The 20226-nt window shown below is 33.2% G+C and overlaps 1 protein-coding gene across 5 annotated transcripts in view; it reads right to left on the reverse strand.

Moving 5' to 3' along the window:
* Positions 1-1470: 1470 nt before the first annotated feature.
* The window catches only part of HIVEP1 (HIVEP zinc finger 1), a 195637-nt gene continuing 176881 nt past the window's right edge, over positions 1471-20226 (reverse strand). For all 5 annotated transcript variants that reach the window (XM_074207825.1, XM_074207820.1, XM_074207821.1 and 2 more), the window contains 2 exons: positions 4826-5340; positions 1471-3190 (listed from right to left, as the gene is read on the reverse strand). In XM_074207825.1, coding sequence (XP_074063926.1) covers positions 2012-3190; positions 4826-5340 — 1694 coding nt within the window. In that variant the 3' untranslated portion in view covers positions 1471-2011. The remainder of the gene's footprint in view (positions 3191-4825; positions 5341-20226) is intronic.

Here is a 20226-nt window from a genome sequence, read left to right on the forward strand (position 1 = left end):
TCAAACTCATATTATAAAATGTGTATCTATCTACCTATCCATCCATTCATCTATCTATCTATCTATCTATCTATCTATCTATCTATCTACTCTAAAGAATGGGTTTCCCCATATCACCCAGGGTGAGAGTGCAGAAGATACTCACAGGCTTGATTTCACCACTGATCAGCTTCTGACCCTGGCTGGTTCACTCCACAGATAACCTGCTGGCCCTCAATGCTTCTTGGGCTTCATGATATTCTGAATTTAGTGTAGATACCTGATTTGCATGGCCAACTGCAGTTCAGAATTTCAGAGCCTGAGATTCATCAGCCTCAGTCTCTCCAAAAGCTATGGTTACACGAATTTGCCATCATGCCTGGGCAAATTTATGCTATTGTTAACTGTTTTGATAATATTAGGATTATTTAAGGAATTCATTTAAAAGGCAATGAAGTTCTCATTACAATTTCAGGATTATTTAAAAACCTTTCAATCACTGATTGTAGCATATAATAAACAAAACATATAATTGTAGGAAGTCAGTTTTTTTATTATTTTGATAAAATTTGATCCTTACTTTTCTGAAGTTTAACTGATTTAAAAAATGTTGACTATAATTCATGCTATATTATATTGATATAAAAATTAAAATTGCACATTAAATATCAACATCTACTTCAAACTGTCAAAAACCTTCAAGAAGTAAATATTTTAGGGTTTCCTAGAAAATTTAATTAAGCCTTCCTTATACACATATCAAACATCTTTTAATGACGGGCATTTAAAAATTCTTTTCTTCAAAGGCTGACATATTCCTGCAACTTCTTTGTTCAAAGGTATTAGTGAACAACAAATCATTTTATTTTCCTGAAAAATCAAGGTGAAATAAAATTTTAAAACAGGGGAAATTAACTTTACCTGAAACAAAGTTGTTAAAAGAAACTTTTAGGAAGTAGTTATTTCCTGAACCTTGGTATGCTTTCCTAATTTAGCAGAAAGCTGATAAAAGATGCATTACAGGTGGAAAAGATTCTTCAGGACAATGGAAAATTTGCTAAATAATAAATCCTCGCTATACATTATTACCAGCGAACTACTTTTCATTGGTTGCATCCACACCATGCTCTCAAAATAACAAATTTTTTGTATTATGCTTTTATTATTTTTATAAAATATCTTTATGGTCACACATTTTCGAAATAACAACTGAAATGTTTATTTTAAACTAAATTCCATTTGCCTTTTTAATTTAGTGCAAAGATATCTTAGAAAGGCTTTTGTCAAGATAACCAAGCATAATAAGAACTGTGGATGATTTTAAATGGTAATAACTTTAGTTCCAAATGGCAAAAACAATAATTCCATCACATCCCTTCCCCTCTTTGCTACTCAAAAAAATGAGTGGCAGCATACAAGACCCAAGTATGAGGTGGGTATGCTGCTCCCCAACCCCTAAATAGCATAAAGAAGGCACAACGTGAGCAATGGTTAAAGTCAGTAAATAAAATTTTACTGGAACATTTTATAACACAGAGAAATTCTGTCTGAAGTGTAAAGCTACTGTCTTACACAAGAATATGGAAAGACCCATTTCCAAGACTAATATGGATACAATAAATATGGAGTTTTACATACTGGTCTGTACACAGAACTTTTCTCTACAACCATAAAAATTTACATTTAACAGTGCAACATATAATTTATTCATTTGATTTGACATAAGATGTTTTACTTACTAAACACAAGCAGCTACCTGGTTTTCATATACATATATAATATGTATTTATATATATATGTATATATATATATAATTTTTCAACAATCTGTACAAGTTTCTAAACATAAAACTCCAAAAAAGGCACAATTGTCTATACAACATGTACAAAAATGGTTGGAGCTGACAAGAAACAACAATTATTGGTCAAATTTTCATGATTGCACAAAGATTAATAATGGATTTGTGTCAGAAAAAATGTGCTTTAAGGAAAAATAGGTTTGCAAAGAAACCTTTAAGTGTTATAAAAAAAATCTAGGTTGCTATTACAAGCCTGTCCTCATCATCATCACTACTGACATCACTAAACTGCACTGTATTCTGCCTGCGGGGCAGGCCTGGTGGCCTGGGCATCAGCTTCTCTGGAGAGCACACAGGATGGCCTGGCAGTGTGGTTCCACCCACAGACTGCACTCTAAGGAGGGGCTCTGCGCTGGAGCCTATTCCACCCTGCCGAGAAGTGGTTTCATGCTTTGGCGTCACATGATTCACCAAGTCCGTAGTTTCAGCGTCAGTTTTACCAGTGCCATCAAGCTTTCCATGTTCTCTAGCAAGAGTGGGCTCTGAGGAGTCTTTTACATTGTACCGATGGGCTTTAGGTGACCCCTGAGGAGATGGCGCAGCAGGGTTCTCATTCAGATCCGCTGCAAAAGTCTGTTCTGGTTGAGTTTCACACACTTTGTTTTGGGAAGCTGGTGGTTCAGGAACTCTCTGTCCATCTACAGTTACCGGACTAACTGAAGGAATTAAGGTAGGCAGTGCTATGTTCAATATTTGTAGGCCTGGAATGTGTGTCTGAGGGTTAGGATTGCTTTGGGCATTAGGGTTCGTAGTCAGAACTTGAAGACCCACAGCATTTAGTGAGAGTCCTGAAGGATGGACTTGAGAGGTGAGATTTGTGTTGGCCAGGCCTAAAATATTTAGAGTTTCCATACCTAATGGTGGAAGAGTCTGCAAGCTTGGTGCACTTAGATTTTGAAGGCCTGGTACACCAATCTGGCCAATGGGAATACATGGCATGACACTGTTTAACTCAGCAACCCTAGTGGGATTTGTAGAGCCAGAGACTTCTGTGGCTGGATCCCCAGGAGGACCTGCAGTCCTGTGAAGCACACCAACGGCTGGAATAGTAAGTTGCATGGAGCCAGCAGGAATTGGTACAAATGTGGAGTATGCAGTTAGGCCTGCAGGAACCACATGAATTCCCCCGACTGGAATCATACTAAAAGGTGTCCTGGGTTGTTGCTGTGAATGTAAAGGAAGATGGCTAAACAAATGAGTCTGAGGAGGCATCAGTTCTGTAATATGCTGCAGAGGTATTTGCTGTTTCTGTTCTTGGATCTTAGCAGAAGATGAAGTCACTGAAGTGACTCTCCCTGTTGTCTGGCTGCTATGGTCCACTGCTGAAGAAGGAAGCTGCAGAGAGGGTATATTCTAAGAAATAAAGGGGGAGGAGAGAAAAATGGGGAAATAAAATTTCTTTTACTAATTTTTGATGTGGCAGTGAACTAGAATTCTGCAAAATGATAATGTGAAATCCTATTTTTTTCCGGCAAGAAATTAACACAAGGAAGACAGTTAATTTGGTGGATTAACTGCCAAATTGCCCTGAAATTTTTCATCAAAAAATTCAAAAGATTTATTGTCACAAGGAAATAACTGAAGGCATAGGAGAGATTTCAAGAAAATATAAACTCTGGGGATAGATCATAAAATCATGAAAAGTGTCTCAGAGTAAGGTGCAAGTTAGTTCTATTTCCCACAGAAAATTAAAGCTTTTCATAAATTTAGGGCTATAAGAGACCTTAAAGGTAATTTAAATCTACCTCCTCAATTTTTAGTAAATTGAGACCCAAATGGTTGAGGTGACTTGCACAAATGGGTACAAAGTAGTAAGTCAAGATCCAAATTCAGATGGGCTTTTTTTCAATATGTCTCTCAACTATTTTCTGGAAAAGACTCTCCCGAGTTCCTTAATGATATACTAGTTGGGTTAAAAAATTTCTGGAGAGCCAAATTCTGATAGAACAATTCTTTCTATTCAGTATTAACCTAACTTAAACTAAAATATGCTTCAAGTTGAAATTTTCAATGAGTCAAACTGTGGTATTTATGAATTCCAGAGATATAACTAGGGTCTACTTCAGTGACAATAGTATCTCAGACCCAGAATCACAGAATTTCAGAATTGATAGTGATCTAGCCATTTGGTTCAAACCTCATCTATGTAGAATCCTTCCCATCATTTCCTCTGTATCCATTTGTCTTTATTCTAAAAATACTGAGTGATCAAAGATAACAGCCTGAATAGAAACATTTGCAGGCAGGGCCTGAGGAGGGAATACATAAAGAGATATTGAAGAGATAAAATCAAAGAGGCAGCAAAGTAAATGGATGGCTTACTGAATGTAAAGTCTGGAAGATCTCAGTTCAAATCTCAACCCAGAAACTTAATAGCTATGTGAACTTGGAATTAGTTTATCAATCTCAGCTTCCTCATCCGTAAAAGGGTAATAATATTTGTGAGGATAAAATATTCGTAAAGTATTTTGTAAGCCTTAAGGCTCTATATTAATGCTAGTTATTTTTATTATCATTGTTAGTGTTTTGTTGTTACTAGACATTTGGAAATACAGAACTGGAATTCTAGGGTGACAGAGATTAGAGAATCATCTGATTAGAGGTGAAAAAGGATGCCATAAGAGTAAAAGGCATCTTCAAGGGAGAAAATATAAATAAAACTAAGAACAGATTAGAATTCTAGAGGAGAAATTAAAGGAATGGCTTGGGAAACTAGCAAAGGAGAGAGTTTACAAGTCATCATTTAAATCATTATCTTCAATAATTCACATTAATGCTTTAAGATTTTTTTTTCAGTATTTAAGTAGTAAAAATAATATTATCTCCATTCTAAAGAAAATAGATTCACAGAGGCTATTCATGTGACATGCCAATAGTCATACAGCTAACTTGTGATAAAGCAGAAACTGGGTTTAACCTTTCTCCTCTGTGCTTAAAATATCTTTAAAACTCCACATACAACTAGAAAACAAAAATAAACTTATTTACCTGTGTTACATTGGTAGGTTTTAATATTATAGTACTTCTTGATTCTTCTTCTGTATCAGGATAGTCTATAGACATTTGATGGCATGGTGATCTGGGAGCAGCTTCAAGGGATTGAGTAATACCTCCACTAATTGCATTCTCTTGTGTAGTCTCATCTTTTGTACCATGCTGCCTTGTTATCACTGGGGACCTTGAGCTGTTCCCATCGGATTTTACTGAACTAAATACAGTCATCTTTGTGAGCAAGGCCTTAGGTAGAGCATCCATAGGATCAGGGTGTATTTCAGAAAAACACTCTGCCATTCTACTTTCCTCATCAGTGCTTAGAGACTCCTGAAGACTACTTCTAGATGGATGGTGCTGTGGACTGGCTGTAACTGAAGGTGCTGCAGATAGAACTGATTCACTCTGACTGTCTTCATCATCTTCTTCATTTTCGTTCTCATCCTCTTCGGGGCCATCAGAATCTTCAAGCTCATACCCAGACTGCTCATAACCAAACCTTTGCTTTTCACCTGTTAAAAAGAACCCAATGTTAATATGATTTAAAACTGCTTTGAGAATAGTGTGTTTAATAACTACCAATCAACATTTGAGCACATACTGTGCATTTCCTTTCTATAGAGATAGTTGAGGACATAAGACACATGCATGAAACAACTGAAAAAAAACTATATAGCATCAAATAAAATCACAATTCAGAATAGTTGAGTTAATCATAAGATAATTTTTTCAATGGTAACTGCAAAATTAGTTGCTAGAGACTGCTCCTAAAGTACAGCATTTATATGAACTCACATGCAATTTTTCTAAAATTTTATTTTTTCCATTACATGCAAAGATAGTTTTTGACATTCATTCTTTTGTAAGTTTTTGAGTTCCCCATTTTTCTACTACCTTTCCTTCCTTCCCCCTCCCTATGCCAGAAAACAATCTAATATAGGTTGTGCATGTATAATTGTGTTTAACATATGTCCATATTGGTCATCACACACAATTTTCTCACAAAGGTAAAATGAAGTCTGTCCTATTATAAGTTGCTTGGGGGCAAAGACTGCATTAATTTTGTTATGTGGCCTCTCCAGAGCTTAACATAAACCTGGAACAGTTACTGAATAAATTTGTTTGTTGAACTCATTTGACTTTCTTTTATAGTCTACAACAACCAAGGGTTTTTAAAATAGTGCAACCTTCTACCTACAATGAGTTTGTGTACACCAAGTCCCTTGATACTAAAATGTCAGAACACCAGTAAACAAATCAATTTGTTTTAGTCTATAACAGTGGCACATTATGGAACATGTATTTAAAAGGGGCGGGAAGGAAGGTAAAAGTCAATCATTCAAGAAATAAACACAAAGTATCTTTTCTCGGATGAATAGACTGCCTGAAAATTGCTGCAGTGTGGCTCAATATATTCTTTTTTTTTAGTTTTTTTTTTTTTGGCAAGGCAAATGGGGTTAAAGTGACTTGCCCAAGGCCACACAGCTAGGTAACTATTAAGTGTCTGAGGCCAGATTTGAACCCAAGTACTCCTGACTCCAGGGCCGGTGCTCTATCCACTGTGCCACCTAGCAGCCCCCATTTGAAGTGAGTTTTAGATTTTATTTTATTTTTTTTGCAAGGCAAATGGGGTTAAGTGGCTTGCCCGAGGCCACACAGCCAGGGAATCACTAAGTGTCCCAGGACGGACTTGAACTCAGGTACTCCTGATTCCAGGGCCAATGCTCTATCCATTGTGCCACCTAGCTGTCCCCAATATATTCTTTACAAAATAAAGCAGTGGATCTACGGCTTCCGTTTGGATTTTTACAATCTTTTTTTTTTGAGTGCCGTAATTAACACCTATGCAGCAGGATTCTATCAAATATTTCCTAAAGCCCTGCTTTGTACCCAGCTATAGTACTCTTTAAAAAACGAAAACAAATAAATAAAATAATCTCTGATAAAAGTAATTCAGAAAGTCAATTAACAGAAATTCGTCATTCATCTTCAAAAGCATTCGAGGAATTGTTATCACTCATACTGTATCATTCTTGATCATCTTTCAATAAATCTTCATTGAAAAGCCACAGTAAAAACATAATAAATATTTCCTACAAGATTAAGAACACTAAAGTGGATGAAAACTCTCACTTTAATGATTTAAGATTGATTTTCTGGATATATTTATGTGATATAATTTCAGGGACAACAGAAAGGTTTCTGCCTATTAGCTCCCCTTTTTCCTTCCCCCAATCACCTCTTCCACCTGCTAGACTAGGCAACAAATGCTAGAAGAGAATTATTACTTCAGTTTTTCCTTTCACCTTTTGTTAAAAAAAAACAAATAGCAAGTGGAGAGAACCATCCATTGAAACTTTAGTGTGAATGAGTTTCAAAGACAAACCAAGGGGTATTAGAAGCATTTGGAGGAAAACACAGAAATTATAAGGATAGGAGCCAGGAAAATATAAGCTTTGATGTCACATTTATATTGTTACATATATCTTTTGTTCTCCATCAGCCCTCATCACAAAGGCATCCTGAATTTCATTCTTTTCTGATCTCTGTCCTATTCAGGACCTTTCTTATACCAATCTTATCACTTAGCTACTCTCTTATAAGAAAGTTTTATTGATGTGTTTTGTTTTTACATTATAAAACTTTCCAGATTACTCCTACTCCAGGATGGCCCTCATTTAACAAAGTAAAACTAACAAAACAATCTCATCTGAAAGTGTTTACTATATTCCAAATTTGTACCACTTCTTTATTCTTTTAATGAACAGAAATCTATTTTCTTTCCTTTTCATCCCAAATCCATTAAAGAGAAGCACATAAGCAAAGAAAAGCAAAACAAATTTCCTCACTGTCTATATATAAAATATATATTTCATTCTGCCCCTTAAGTCTACCTCCTTTGTCAGGAAGTTGGCGATGTTTCACTATTGGTCCTCTGCAATCACTGGTAATTACTGTGTTGATCAACATACAGTTCTTTGAGTTTTCAAAGTTGTTTATCATTACAATGTTGATATTGTTTCCTAGGTTCTAATGATTTCATTCTGCATCAGCTTATAAGAGTTCTCTAAATTTTTCACTTTATATTATTGTTATAGGGAAAAATTGTTCTTTTAGCTCTGCTTGCTTCAATCTACACTAATTCATAAAAATCTTTCTATATTTCTAAGAAATACCTATTTACTCATTTTTACAGTATGTGTTCCATCATATTCATATAGCCATACTTTAACCAGCCATTCATCATTTGATGAGCATCTCTTCAGTCTAGTTTTGTTTTGTTTTTGTTATCACGAAAAGAGCTTATATAAATATTTTTGGTCCTGTTGGAAGTTTTGCTATTTCTTTTATTTCTTTTGGGCTTAGAGCATAGAACATGCACTGTTTTGTAGCATTCAGTGATTACTTCTAAATTTCTTTGCAGAATAGTTATACCCATTCACAATCTCACCAATAGTACAGCAATTTTCCTATTTCCCCACAGTTCCTCTGACAACTTTCATTTCCCTTTCCTATTAATATTTGCCAATCTACTTGGTGTGAAATGGAATCACAGTCATTTTAGTTTGCATGGCTCTAATTACTAGTAATTTGAAGCATTTTTCATATGTCTATTCATACCTGTGATCTATCAATTGGGGAATGGATTTTTTTTAATAAATCTGACTCAATTTCTTATAGATCTTAAAAATTAGACGTTTATCTGAGAAACTTCCTAGAAAGATTTTTCCTCAGTTAATTATTTTTCTTTTGATCTTGGTTTTATTAGATATGCTTCTGTAAAAATTTTTAAATGTTTTCAAAAAATTATCCATTTTCTTTTCTGTGAACCTTACTCTCCATAACTTGTTAGGCCAAAAGCTTTTCTTCTATCCATAGATCTGATAAGTAATTTCCCCCATGTTTCTTTAATTCCTTTATGATGTAACCTTTTAGGTCAATATCATGTATAGACGTGGCACTTATTATAGTAAAAGGTATGAGATATTGGTCTAAATCTAATTTCTTCTATACTACTATCTAATTTTACCTGTTTTTAATCATATAATTAGTCCTTATTCCAGTAGATTAGGTCTGGTATTTAACAAATTAAGGTACCTAGGGTATTGCTTCTTTATGCTATATACCTAATTTTATCCTTTGATTGATCTATTATTTTAAACCAGCATCAAACTGTTTAGTTTCCACTTCTTTTTTCATTATATCCCTTGAGATTTTTTTAAAAAAAGTTTCTCCTTATTCCATTATCTTTTTTTCTGGTTCTATAAAGAAATCCTTTGGTAACTATAACTAGTTAATCCATTTTTCATCCATTGTTCAGGCAATTCTTGAAATTAACTCCCAATAGGAAAATTACTTATAGGCTCTGACTGACTAAACTTTTAAATTGTCAATAGAGTGAAAAGGATGTTAAACTCGGAAGACTGAACTTCAGTCTGAATCCCAGCTCTGCCAATTATTACTTGTGTGACTGTGACTTAATAATTCAGGGTCTCATTTTCCTATATATTAAATTAAGAGTTGCACTAGATGACCTGAGATCCCTTCCAGTTTTCTATCTATAGCTAATGGTCCTATGAGTACCTTTGTACATTACTTATCTAAAACGTTTTAAGTATAAAAATTAAGCTTTCCATATATTCTTCCTATACTTCTTTCAGATTACCTTTCTTATTTTATTAACTCCTTACAAAAAATCAACATTTATTTTGCTCTACACTAGGTGTCGATTTTTATAATAGTACATTCAAATCAATATTTAACAAATAGATGCCTTTTGATAACAAATATAATAAAGATGGATGATCTCTTATCTGAAACAAAGACTATACTTAAGATGTTTTGCCAGAAGTTCAGTTTCTTTTTTTCTCAAACTGTGTGCTATTTGAAACAACTTATTCATTTCTTGAATAAAATGATACTTCTGTTATCTCCAAAGAGTTGTGATTTCATCAGTTTAGTTCTTCAGTCACTCATTCAGATGGTAAGCCTTAAAAAGCCATAGGAGACTTGAGCTGCTGTGGCCAAAATAGTCATTACCCCATGTCCATCTTCCTTGGTCATGCTTTATTTAGCCTATGAAACAATGTGCTAATGGTAATGATCAACAAATACAAATGTATATGGTTTAAGAATGGATTTTCTAATCTCATTTAATTTGCAACTGAAAAGATTTCAAAATAGAGAGGATTCCTTGTAGAACCATTTCTTTCCTTTGGTTATTATGCTTTCTATTCTTTACAATTGCATACCTAGATCACTGCTCAAATTACTCATGGTGTTCCAGGTATGGGATGATGAGATATTCATTGGTAAAAATTTAAACTGCTATAGAATTGGACAAACCTAATACTGCTTGATTTCTTATAATCAAACAATCTTTCTACCTATCAAATTTCAAATTAAAGGAATGAAGTTAGGCTCAAGTGAAAGACAGGAATGCTATGAATATGAGGCATTTAAAGGCTTTCCATGTTGGTAGAACCTAATAGAGTAGTTTGAAACATAAGAATAAAATGTAACATTGGAATAAGGGTTTATTATGTCACTTAAACAAAGTAATAGGCTTTATGTGACAAGAGTCTTCAGGGGCCATACAGTCAATCTTTTTCCTTATAAAAAATTTACCTTCAGATAACCATAGCCTCCCAAAGTATCAAGAACCTTCCTGACTCTACATCTAATATTTTACACTCTGTATTGCTTAGTTAATTTTTACTTTGGTTAGTCTACCTACTCTAAACCTAGTAATTTTTTTAAAGAACAGTCAAAGGAAAGGAATGGGATTATGACAAAATATGGAGTATATGGAATGTAAAATTGGGTCATTAAGTAATTTAGAGTTAGACTAAGCTCTATTCTTTCCAAATCAACATTTGATTCTTGAAAATGGATATTCTTTGCAACTATCACTACCAAATACTTTTGATTATGACAAATTCTATACGAAAGATATATTTTTTTTGCCACAACATCAAATAACTGAGCAGAATTTGAGCATGTTTGCTCAAACAAATTGTATGGTGAACATCACAACATATGATGTGTTAACTTAACCTCTCTAAAATGCCAGGTGGTACAGTGGATAGAACTGACTTTGTGATAGACTGACTTCGTGAAGGCAAGAGGATGGGAGCTCAAATCCACCTCAGTCACTTAGCAGCTGTGTGACCTTGGGCAAGTCACTTAACCCTGACTGCCTCACATCCAGGACCATCTCCAGTTGTCCTGGTTCATATCTAGCCACTGAACCCAGATGGCTCCAGAGGAGAAAGTGAGACTGGTGACTTAGGAAAAAACTCACTCAAATCCAATTCATGTGCTTGTCATGGCATCACCTTCTCTGATGCTATCCATGGTCTTAAAGAACAAAGGACAAACATCATCATCATCAAAATGCCAGGGCACCTGTTAATGAAACTTTCAACTTGAACTTTCATGAAACAATAATGATTCCTCCTAATACTCCTATGTCAATCAATTAGATCTGTATCATTTTTCTAGCAGCTCATTTTAAAACTCATCTTCATCACCACTGCCAGAACCACCACTTCTACTATCAATGTAAATGCCAAGAACTGGACTAAATGTTTTAGAAATACATCATTTCATCCTCACAAACACTGGGAGAAAAGTTCTATTATTATCCCCATTTTACAGATAAGGAAACTGAAGCAAGTGGTTTAAGTGACTTCCCAGGGTCAGAGAGCTTGTAAAAGTTTGAGTCTGGATTTAATCTCTGATCTTCCTAATTCCAGGCCCAATGTTCAATCCATTGTTCCTCTGAACCCAGTGACATCATGGAATCAGTCTCTATGGCTCATATCTGGGGTAGGTCATTGGTTATTCTGAAGATGAAGTTTTCTAAATAGCTGAAAGGGTTTGGAAACAACTATATACTCAAGCTGTATACAGGAGTAAGTCTATAGCTTTGATGTATAGACTCATATATAAAAGCTCAGATCAGGATGCTGACTAAAAGTTTGCAGTTCCCTATCTTAGGGTCATCCTTTTGATCCTTGAAAGAACATACATTTTATCTGGAGAATATAGCATCAGGATCCAGGAGGATGTAGACATAGTATCATACAAGGCCATGATAAGTTCCACATGATTTGTAAGTCTGACCCTAATACAATAACTCAATGCAAAAAGGAAGGTTTCAATATTGAATAAATTTTGAAATATAAATGCATAGGTCAAGAGAAACACAGAAAAGTAAATACAAGTGAACAATCAGAAAGGACCTTATGAAGACAGTGTATTTATATCATAACAGGTATAAAAGATAATAAAAGCATCTCCACAGAAGTCTGAATTGAACAGGGTTCACAAAGGCAGATAAATGTGAGACCTAAGGGCAGGGAATGGTTATGTTCTATTTTCATGATATTAAAAGAAATAAAAAGTGATACACAATGGAAGAAAAAGGAAAGGGAGGGCTGTAATAACTCATATAACTGTGAACTGAAATCCTGATACAAAAATTTAATGATGGTGAAAACAAGCAAACATATATGTACAAACTAGCCAGATATAATAAAAGCAGGAAAAAAAATTAACAGTGGGAAAGCACTAGAATTAAGAGAGGTTGGGAAAGGCATCCTCTTGAAGATCTGATTTGGGACCTAATGGAAGCCAAGAAATCAGTTGGCAGAGATAATATGGAAGGGCATTCCAGCCAGATTAAAGACTCGGAGTTGAAATGAAGGGTCTTGTTTGGAAAATAGTCAAAAAGCCAGTGTTACTGGACTGAAGAATTTGTGGCAAAGGGTAAGGTTAAAAAAATGGAAAGGTGGTAGTGGAGGTTTAGAACATCAAATTCTATATTTGATCCTGGAGGTGAGGAGCCTATCACTGCCTCCCATGAGTCACATTTAGGTACGTCATGGGTATATAAATAAGCTACGTGGGCAGTACAACCTGGCAGATGTTTTAATAAATCCAGGAAAGCAAAAATATTAAATATTTTCTTTATTGACTTCCACAATAAATGGACTGAAAAATATGATCAATAAATGACCCTTAAAGAAAGGCTTCAATCTTAAAGAGGAAACTATTTCATTCTAAAGAACTGGTATGACAAAAAGCAAATCATAGAAACAATATATGATTATATCAAAGACAAGACAACAATGAAATAAAGTCCCAAGCTTCTCGTTTTACTTCTTAGCCTGCTTCTTCTCCTACCTCAAAGTACCTTAAATAGATAGGCAGGTCCTAATCAGGAAAGGGGGTAACTACAGGTGATGAATTTCTTAGCCTTAAGGCTTTCCTTATTCTGGCCCCAAATTTCTTTCCAATATTATCTCCTATACTCTTAAAGAAAAGGCTAGATTAGTTACTTATCTTTTCTCATTTCCACCATTAGACATAGAATTCTGTTCCTCCAGTCATCTCTCCTTAATGAAATATCTTGGAGGTGGAAAGTATCTCAAAGACCACCCAGGCAAAACTTCTTTTATAGATAGATAAGAAATTAGAATTTAGATTAATGTTATACAATCAAATTATTTTTGTACAACAATATTGTGAGGTACAATTATGCTCCTTTTTCAGATAAGATAACCGAAAGAGAAACTTTCCCAAAGTGACACAGCTAGTAAGAGTCAGAGATGGATTTCAAAACCAGGCCACCTGGCTTTTAAGTATAGTCATCTTTCTACTATACCATGCTGCTTCTCTCTTATTATTTTGTAAATGTAACTAAGAATCCTAGAAGTAATCATGACCCCTCTAAGGTTACAAAGATAGCAAACTATGAAATGAGGATTAGAATTTACAAGCAACTTCTTATCTTTCAAGGCCAGTTCAATCAACAAAGCCTTTCTTGAACATTGATCTCTCCATCCTTAACTCATAGTACTTAGTTTCAACATCACTTATTTAACACATTATCTCTCATGTCACACCTCTTGCATTATTGCTGTGTATTTACTTTTCATACTTTTTTTAATGTTTCCCCTAATTAGCCTATAATACTGCCTAGTTCACATGATAAATGTTCAATAGATGTTGAATTCTGAAAGAAAAAAAGTCAGTCTACAAACCTCGAATGAATCTGTAATATTTAACACTTCACTTGTTAATTTCATATTAAAGTTTTCCAAGAATATCCGCTACAATTGTACATATTTATAAGAATCACAGCTCACTAAATGACTAGACTAATCTAGCAAGAAAGTTGTTTTAGATTTTAATGAAGTTAGCAGAATTCTGTATATTAAACAGAATAATTTTACAAAGGCAAGTTATTTTTCAGTAGAATAATATTCTATGGGACTTTTAAAGTTCATAGGTTTATTTTCAAAAATAATTTTCATTGCAGTTTAAACCAGTCTTATCAGCACTGTTAAACAGTGACCCCTACTGGAAAGTGATTAACCTAAATATAATCAAAGATGTTCCACTGGTATTTGATATTCTTTTGCATTATGCATATTATTAATATCCATATTATATTTTCAAAAACACAAATAATCCCTCTTTAAGAATAATTCATAGATTTCCTGAGATACATTAAAATTATATGTATAAAGCATTTTTCAAAAAAAATATCTAAATACACAAATACAGAAAAAAGAAAACTTGCTGAAAAATGTTAAAAAAGATTAGAGTTCAGTATTTGTTTACTATGTGAAATATACATAAAGTCTATAAAACTTTTCCTACTTGTATTTAATTATTCCAGATAATTAATACTACTTAATTTTACACTATTTAAAAATCCATTATCAGTGAAAACAAAAACATCTTTAAAATTATATTTTTCTGAATTTTTAAAAAAAGCAAGACAAGAACATTATTAATAATATATTCTTAACAGAACATGTTTTTTACTGGGTTCAGAAATGTGATTCTATTTGTGTAATCAATTCATTGCTTTTATTATATGTAACTAGTTTTAATTATTTATAAAACTCAAAATGATAAAGAGAGTTTAAGATTCTGTGTTCTGAGGTTGTCTTCACAGAAAGAGCTATATAATAAGAACAATGTTTCCAGTTGTATTTTATCATGCTAAAAGCGTCATTAGGTTTGGCAGTTTAAGGAACATATTAACATTCCTTCCATTGTAAGTAGCATTTTGGTGACAAAAAACATTCCTTGGATCAGGACATGAAAAGCCAATAGCTTGGAGGGATGATTTTTGACACAAAAGATGAAAACTAAAAAGTATTTACTAATACCCAATGATGGCAAATAAAAACAGAGTGATTAAAAAGTCCTTAAATATATACTCTCACATAGCAAGAATGTACTTCATTCCTGGAAGAAGGGGGGGGGGGGAGAAAGAATTCTAATCATTACCAATCTAAGGGCAATATAACAATTTATCACATGGCTGATATGATACATTCAGATTGATACATTCAGTCCTTAGATATGATAGATTGTAATTTGTTTTAAAGGAGCAAATTTTATAGTTAATATAACCAAAAAATGAAAATCTCTTAAATTAAGACAGAATAACCTAATTTTAGCATTCTTAAATCTCTGCCCTTAATGAATTCAGTCAATAGAGATAATTTTAAGAGTTCAATAACCCAGCATACAGCAAACTTATAATTAGAGAAATAAGGGATTAGAAAGAATTCAGAATTTTTGATTAATCATTTTCACATGATCCTTTAAAAATATAATTTAATGGTGATCATACAGAATATGCTTATTAAAGTTGGTAAATATGGGAATGGTGAGGTGCCAGAAACACAAAACAAATTCCAATGGAGGAAAATGAAGATTAATAAATATGTGTGTGTGAAAATATAAAATTTAAAATAGAATTGAAAATGATTATGCAGAAAAAATGAAATTAAAAAGGTCTAGATATTATAGAAATTCACAAGATGTTGAATAGAGCACTGCTGTTCAAAAGCCAAAAAAGCTAAGTAGAATTGCTTTTAATATTAAAAGATAACTTAGATTTATCATTGTCCTCTTATCATAAATTATTGTCCTTTTCAATACCATATGGTTTTCAGGTGGACAGTTGCCACTATTTTTTTTGGTATAACATTGTTTGTGATATAACTTCATCTTATTACAAATGAAGCTATTCCATTTCTGATCTCACTGCATTCCTACAGAATTTTAGTTCTACAGTAACAGACAATGGTTTGTGTTTATATAGCACTTGTTTATTTCATTACTACCTATTTTTCACATAGAGGTATTCCAATGAAGTGATTATTACACTGACTATATTTCTTTGCTGCATCCCAAGACACATTTGATTTATGTTTGATTTTTTAAAAAAACTGTCATTTGATATTAAGATAAATTAAAAATAAAGACAAAAAAATGACAAATGTTGGAGAGGATGTAGGGGAAATAAGGCTTTAATGCACTGATGGAGGAGTTATAAGATTCAGCCATTCTGTTATTTGGAACTATGTTGACCTAGCAATGCCACTACTAAGTCTGTATGCCAGAAGAGATAAAAAATGGGAAGGAAAAGAACCTATATGTATATTTATAGCAGCTCTTTATTGATGGCAAGGAACTGGAAATTGAGGGCATGCCCATCAGTTGGGGAATGGCTGAACAAACTGTGGTATGTGATTATGATGGATTGCTATTAAGAAATGATGGACAGTTTGTTCTCAGTAAAACCAGGATAAGATTTATATGAGCAGATGCAATGTGAAATGTACTGTATACAAAATAACAGCAATATTGTAGATGATCAGTTGTGAATGAATTAGTTTTTCTCAGCAGTCCTGTGACCCAAGCCAACTCAGATGGACTTATGATATAAAGCTGGATAACATTCCATTCCAAGAGAGAGAACTGATGGTATCTGCATACAGATTGAAGCATACTTTTTTAAAATTTTATTTTTCTTAAGGGGTCTATTTTTTCTTTCACAACATGACTATTATTGAAATGTTTTGCATGACTACACATTTTTATCCTATTTCAAATTACTTGCTTTCACAATGGGGAAAATATAATAAAATTTAAAAAAATAATTAATCAACAAACATTTATTAAGCACCTATTACATGCCAGGGAAAATGCAAGGTACTTGACATACAAAGATAAACATGAAATAGTCATTACAATCCAGGGGTTTATATTCTATCAGGGAGGAGAAAAGGTTGTACATAGAGAATCCAGTGATTTTTATTAGGTAGGATGTCTGACCTCCTAGATTTAGTTAGATTTAGTTTTCTTTTTCAATCATATTCTATATCATTGAATCATTTACAAAAGCAATGACCAACTTTAACTTTGAATTCCATTCATATGTAAATCGTTCTGTTTTGAGATTTTACTGGTACTGTGTGCTTTTTGACCTCGATTATTTTCAGATAGAGCACAGAATGTCCGACAAATGGTATGCAGATGGAATACCAAAAAATTGCAAAGTTGACACCATCTCTAGTAGAGACACCACTGAAGCCTATTCTCAATTGGTTTTCATTTCTGGAAAGGTCCTGTAGTTCTGATTCTCTGCCACAAACATATATCTATAATCACACTGAAGGCAATGCAACTAAATAGCATCTATGCTCTAGAATTCAAGTTAAAAAACAAGTGTCAAAATAACAATCAAACCTCTTTGTATTTCATTATGGAATGGACAAAGTATATGATACTACTGCACACTTTAGCATATGGAAAACAGATAGATGTAAAGTTAAGGAGATACCTCTAAACAATACATACTTTATGATTTCATTAAATCTTATTTCTAGGGACTAAGGAGAAGGGAAATGCATTAAGAGAAATCCAAGGAATGAATAAAAAGGAGCAAAAGTACAAATGTGTGAAAACATAAATCTCTAATTTTCATCCTGTTAGAAAACCTGATCCTAGAAGAGTAACTCTAAGTAACTTAATGGAGGGCATTAAACTAGCATTCCAATGAAGTTAGGAAACATAAAAACAATTAAATTTATTTTACACAGTACTTTAAAGTTGGCACAGAACTTTTCTCTTTCTCACTCCCCCCCCTTTAATTTCTTGTATATATCCCTTTCTCTCTCTTCTAAATTAGCCACTACCCTGGTTAAAGACCCTAATCATCTTTCACCTGGACTATTTTAACAGCCTGTTCATTTGTCTAATCTTCCAAGTCTCTCCCATCCTAGTTCATTCTCCACTCAGTTATCAAAATGATCTTCCTAAAGCACAGGTCTGATCAGATACCTTATTTCCTCTAAGGCCCAGTCTGTACTCAAACTCTAGTGGCTCTCTATCATCCCAGTATCAAATATAAAATCTTTTGTTGGGTTTTTAAAAGTCCTCCATAACCTGGCACCTTTGGGCGTTTTCATTGTCTGGGACCCAAGAGTGGAATTGGTCTTCTTCCTCATCTCCCAGATAAAAAAAAAAAACTTACCTCCTATAGAAAATCTTTCAGATACTCCTTAATGATAGATTTTTTCCACTGTATCTTTTATCTTGTTTATACTTGGTTTGAATAATGTCTTTCCTATTAGACTAAGTTCCTTGAAGAGCAAGAAATATTTTCTGCCTTTCTTTGCAGACCTAGTACTGGTCCACAGAAGGTGCTTTTGACTTGAATATACAGTTGGGTATTTTTTTGCCTATTGTATCCCCATTAGAATGTGAACTCGTTGAGAGCAGGGCCATGTCTTTTTTTTTGTATTCCCAGAATTTGGCACAATGTCTGGAAAATAGTAGGTATTTAACAAACAAAAGTAAGTTGACTGAATGATTCTGCTTTTGTCATCTTTTTAAAGTTAAAAGTCAAGTGTACTTTCATATATGCATAGAAATCAATTGTTCTCTTTGGGACTTTTTCTACCCAGCTGATTTAAATGTATATATGTATATAAAAGCTAAGGATGTGTCTAATGTCTTCATCACTACAACCATCATCATCATCACCCAAAAAAGGTTTAATAAATAGAAATGAATTCAGTTCAGTTACTTGTTTATGGTCACACATATAATTAGTGTCTGAGGTTGAATCTAAATTTAGGTTATTTCTAACTCTAGTTCTAGATTTCTATTTACTGCACCACTTAGCTGCCTAATCATGGAAAATACCTTAAAGAATACAATGGAAGGAATAAAATTATAACTATCATTGTGAGGAAATGATTTTAGAACTCATAAATAACTCTATAACGCAAGTGATATATAGCATTAATTTCTAATCCCACCCAAACATGTCTTTATTAGAAGAATAAACATTTCTAAGATTCCCATTTTATTCAGATGTTAAAAAATTTACATGTTTTATTCTTTAAAATGCATTACTATAGTCATGAAATAATTTTGACTTCCATACCAAGATGAAATCGAAACTTTCTGGGAGGAAGGTAGTAACCAAAACATTAAATTTAGTTGAGGCACAAAAGACAACTGGACATGTAGTTTTCCTAATTCCCTCATCAATGTGGGAAAAAAATCATTATCTGTCTTCATGATACAATTTTCCTAAGCTTAAAACTTAAGTACTAATTGTAGCTTCCTTCCAATTAAGAGAGTTAGGAGCAAAAATGCAAAATATTATGTAAGCAAAATGTAAAATGCACTACAAACCTTAAAGCACTATATTAATGTCAGTTATAATATTGTAGATATTCTTATCTTGAAGAAATATAATAACATATTATAGAATAATAATGCTTTAGCATTCTTACTGTTTCTTAAGCTATAGTTTTCATAATGTTCCTTTTCTAGGTGATAGGTTAATAAATTCAATGACATTTCTTGCTGAATCTGGCACATATTTTTCCTAATACATCACTTTTGAATAATTTCCTTGAATGTTAAAAAGATATCCCTTTTCACATAAAATAGGTAAATTAACTTAATTGTCATTTATCAAACTTATATTTAACTATTTGATCTAATTTTGAGGTAGATTTTTTCACAGCAGCTAAGAGAATCAATATGAAAATATTCATGGAAGCACTTGGTAAACCATACAGAGCTATGCAAACATAAAGTATTTGTATCATGATGATTTATTAAGGGCATGATCATCTGAAGAATGCCTAGAACTGGTGTTCCTAAAATTCAGGTCACAAATACCCCAAATACCTAAATATCCTGCTATATAATAAAGGATCTATACAGCAAGTGATATATAGCATTAATTTCTAATCCCACCCAAACATCCAATAACTATGAAAATGCTGTATATTGTCTTAGATTTAGCTAGTGACTGCATGACTCTTTTTCCTTTTACACTGGAGGGAAACAGAAATTAATCTGTACTTCAAAAAAAAGATAAAGGCAGACATTTCTTTCAGCTTAAAATAATGAATGATCTCAACTGTAATACCTGAAAGCTTTTGCTCTGGAATTAAATTCAAATAATTAATTAATTGCAATTAATTGATCTACTATTGACTGTTAAGTAGAATTAAAAATCATTAATCTTTTCCCTATATATATATATATATATATGT

Source organism: Macrotis lagotis, chromosome X (assembly GCF_037893015.1).
Source record: "Macrotis lagotis isolate mMagLag1 chromosome X, bilby.v1.9.chrom.fasta, whole genome shotgun sequence".
Taxonomy (NCBI): domain Eukaryota; kingdom Metazoa; phylum Chordata; class Mammalia; order Peramelemorphia; family Peramelidae; genus Macrotis; species Macrotis lagotis.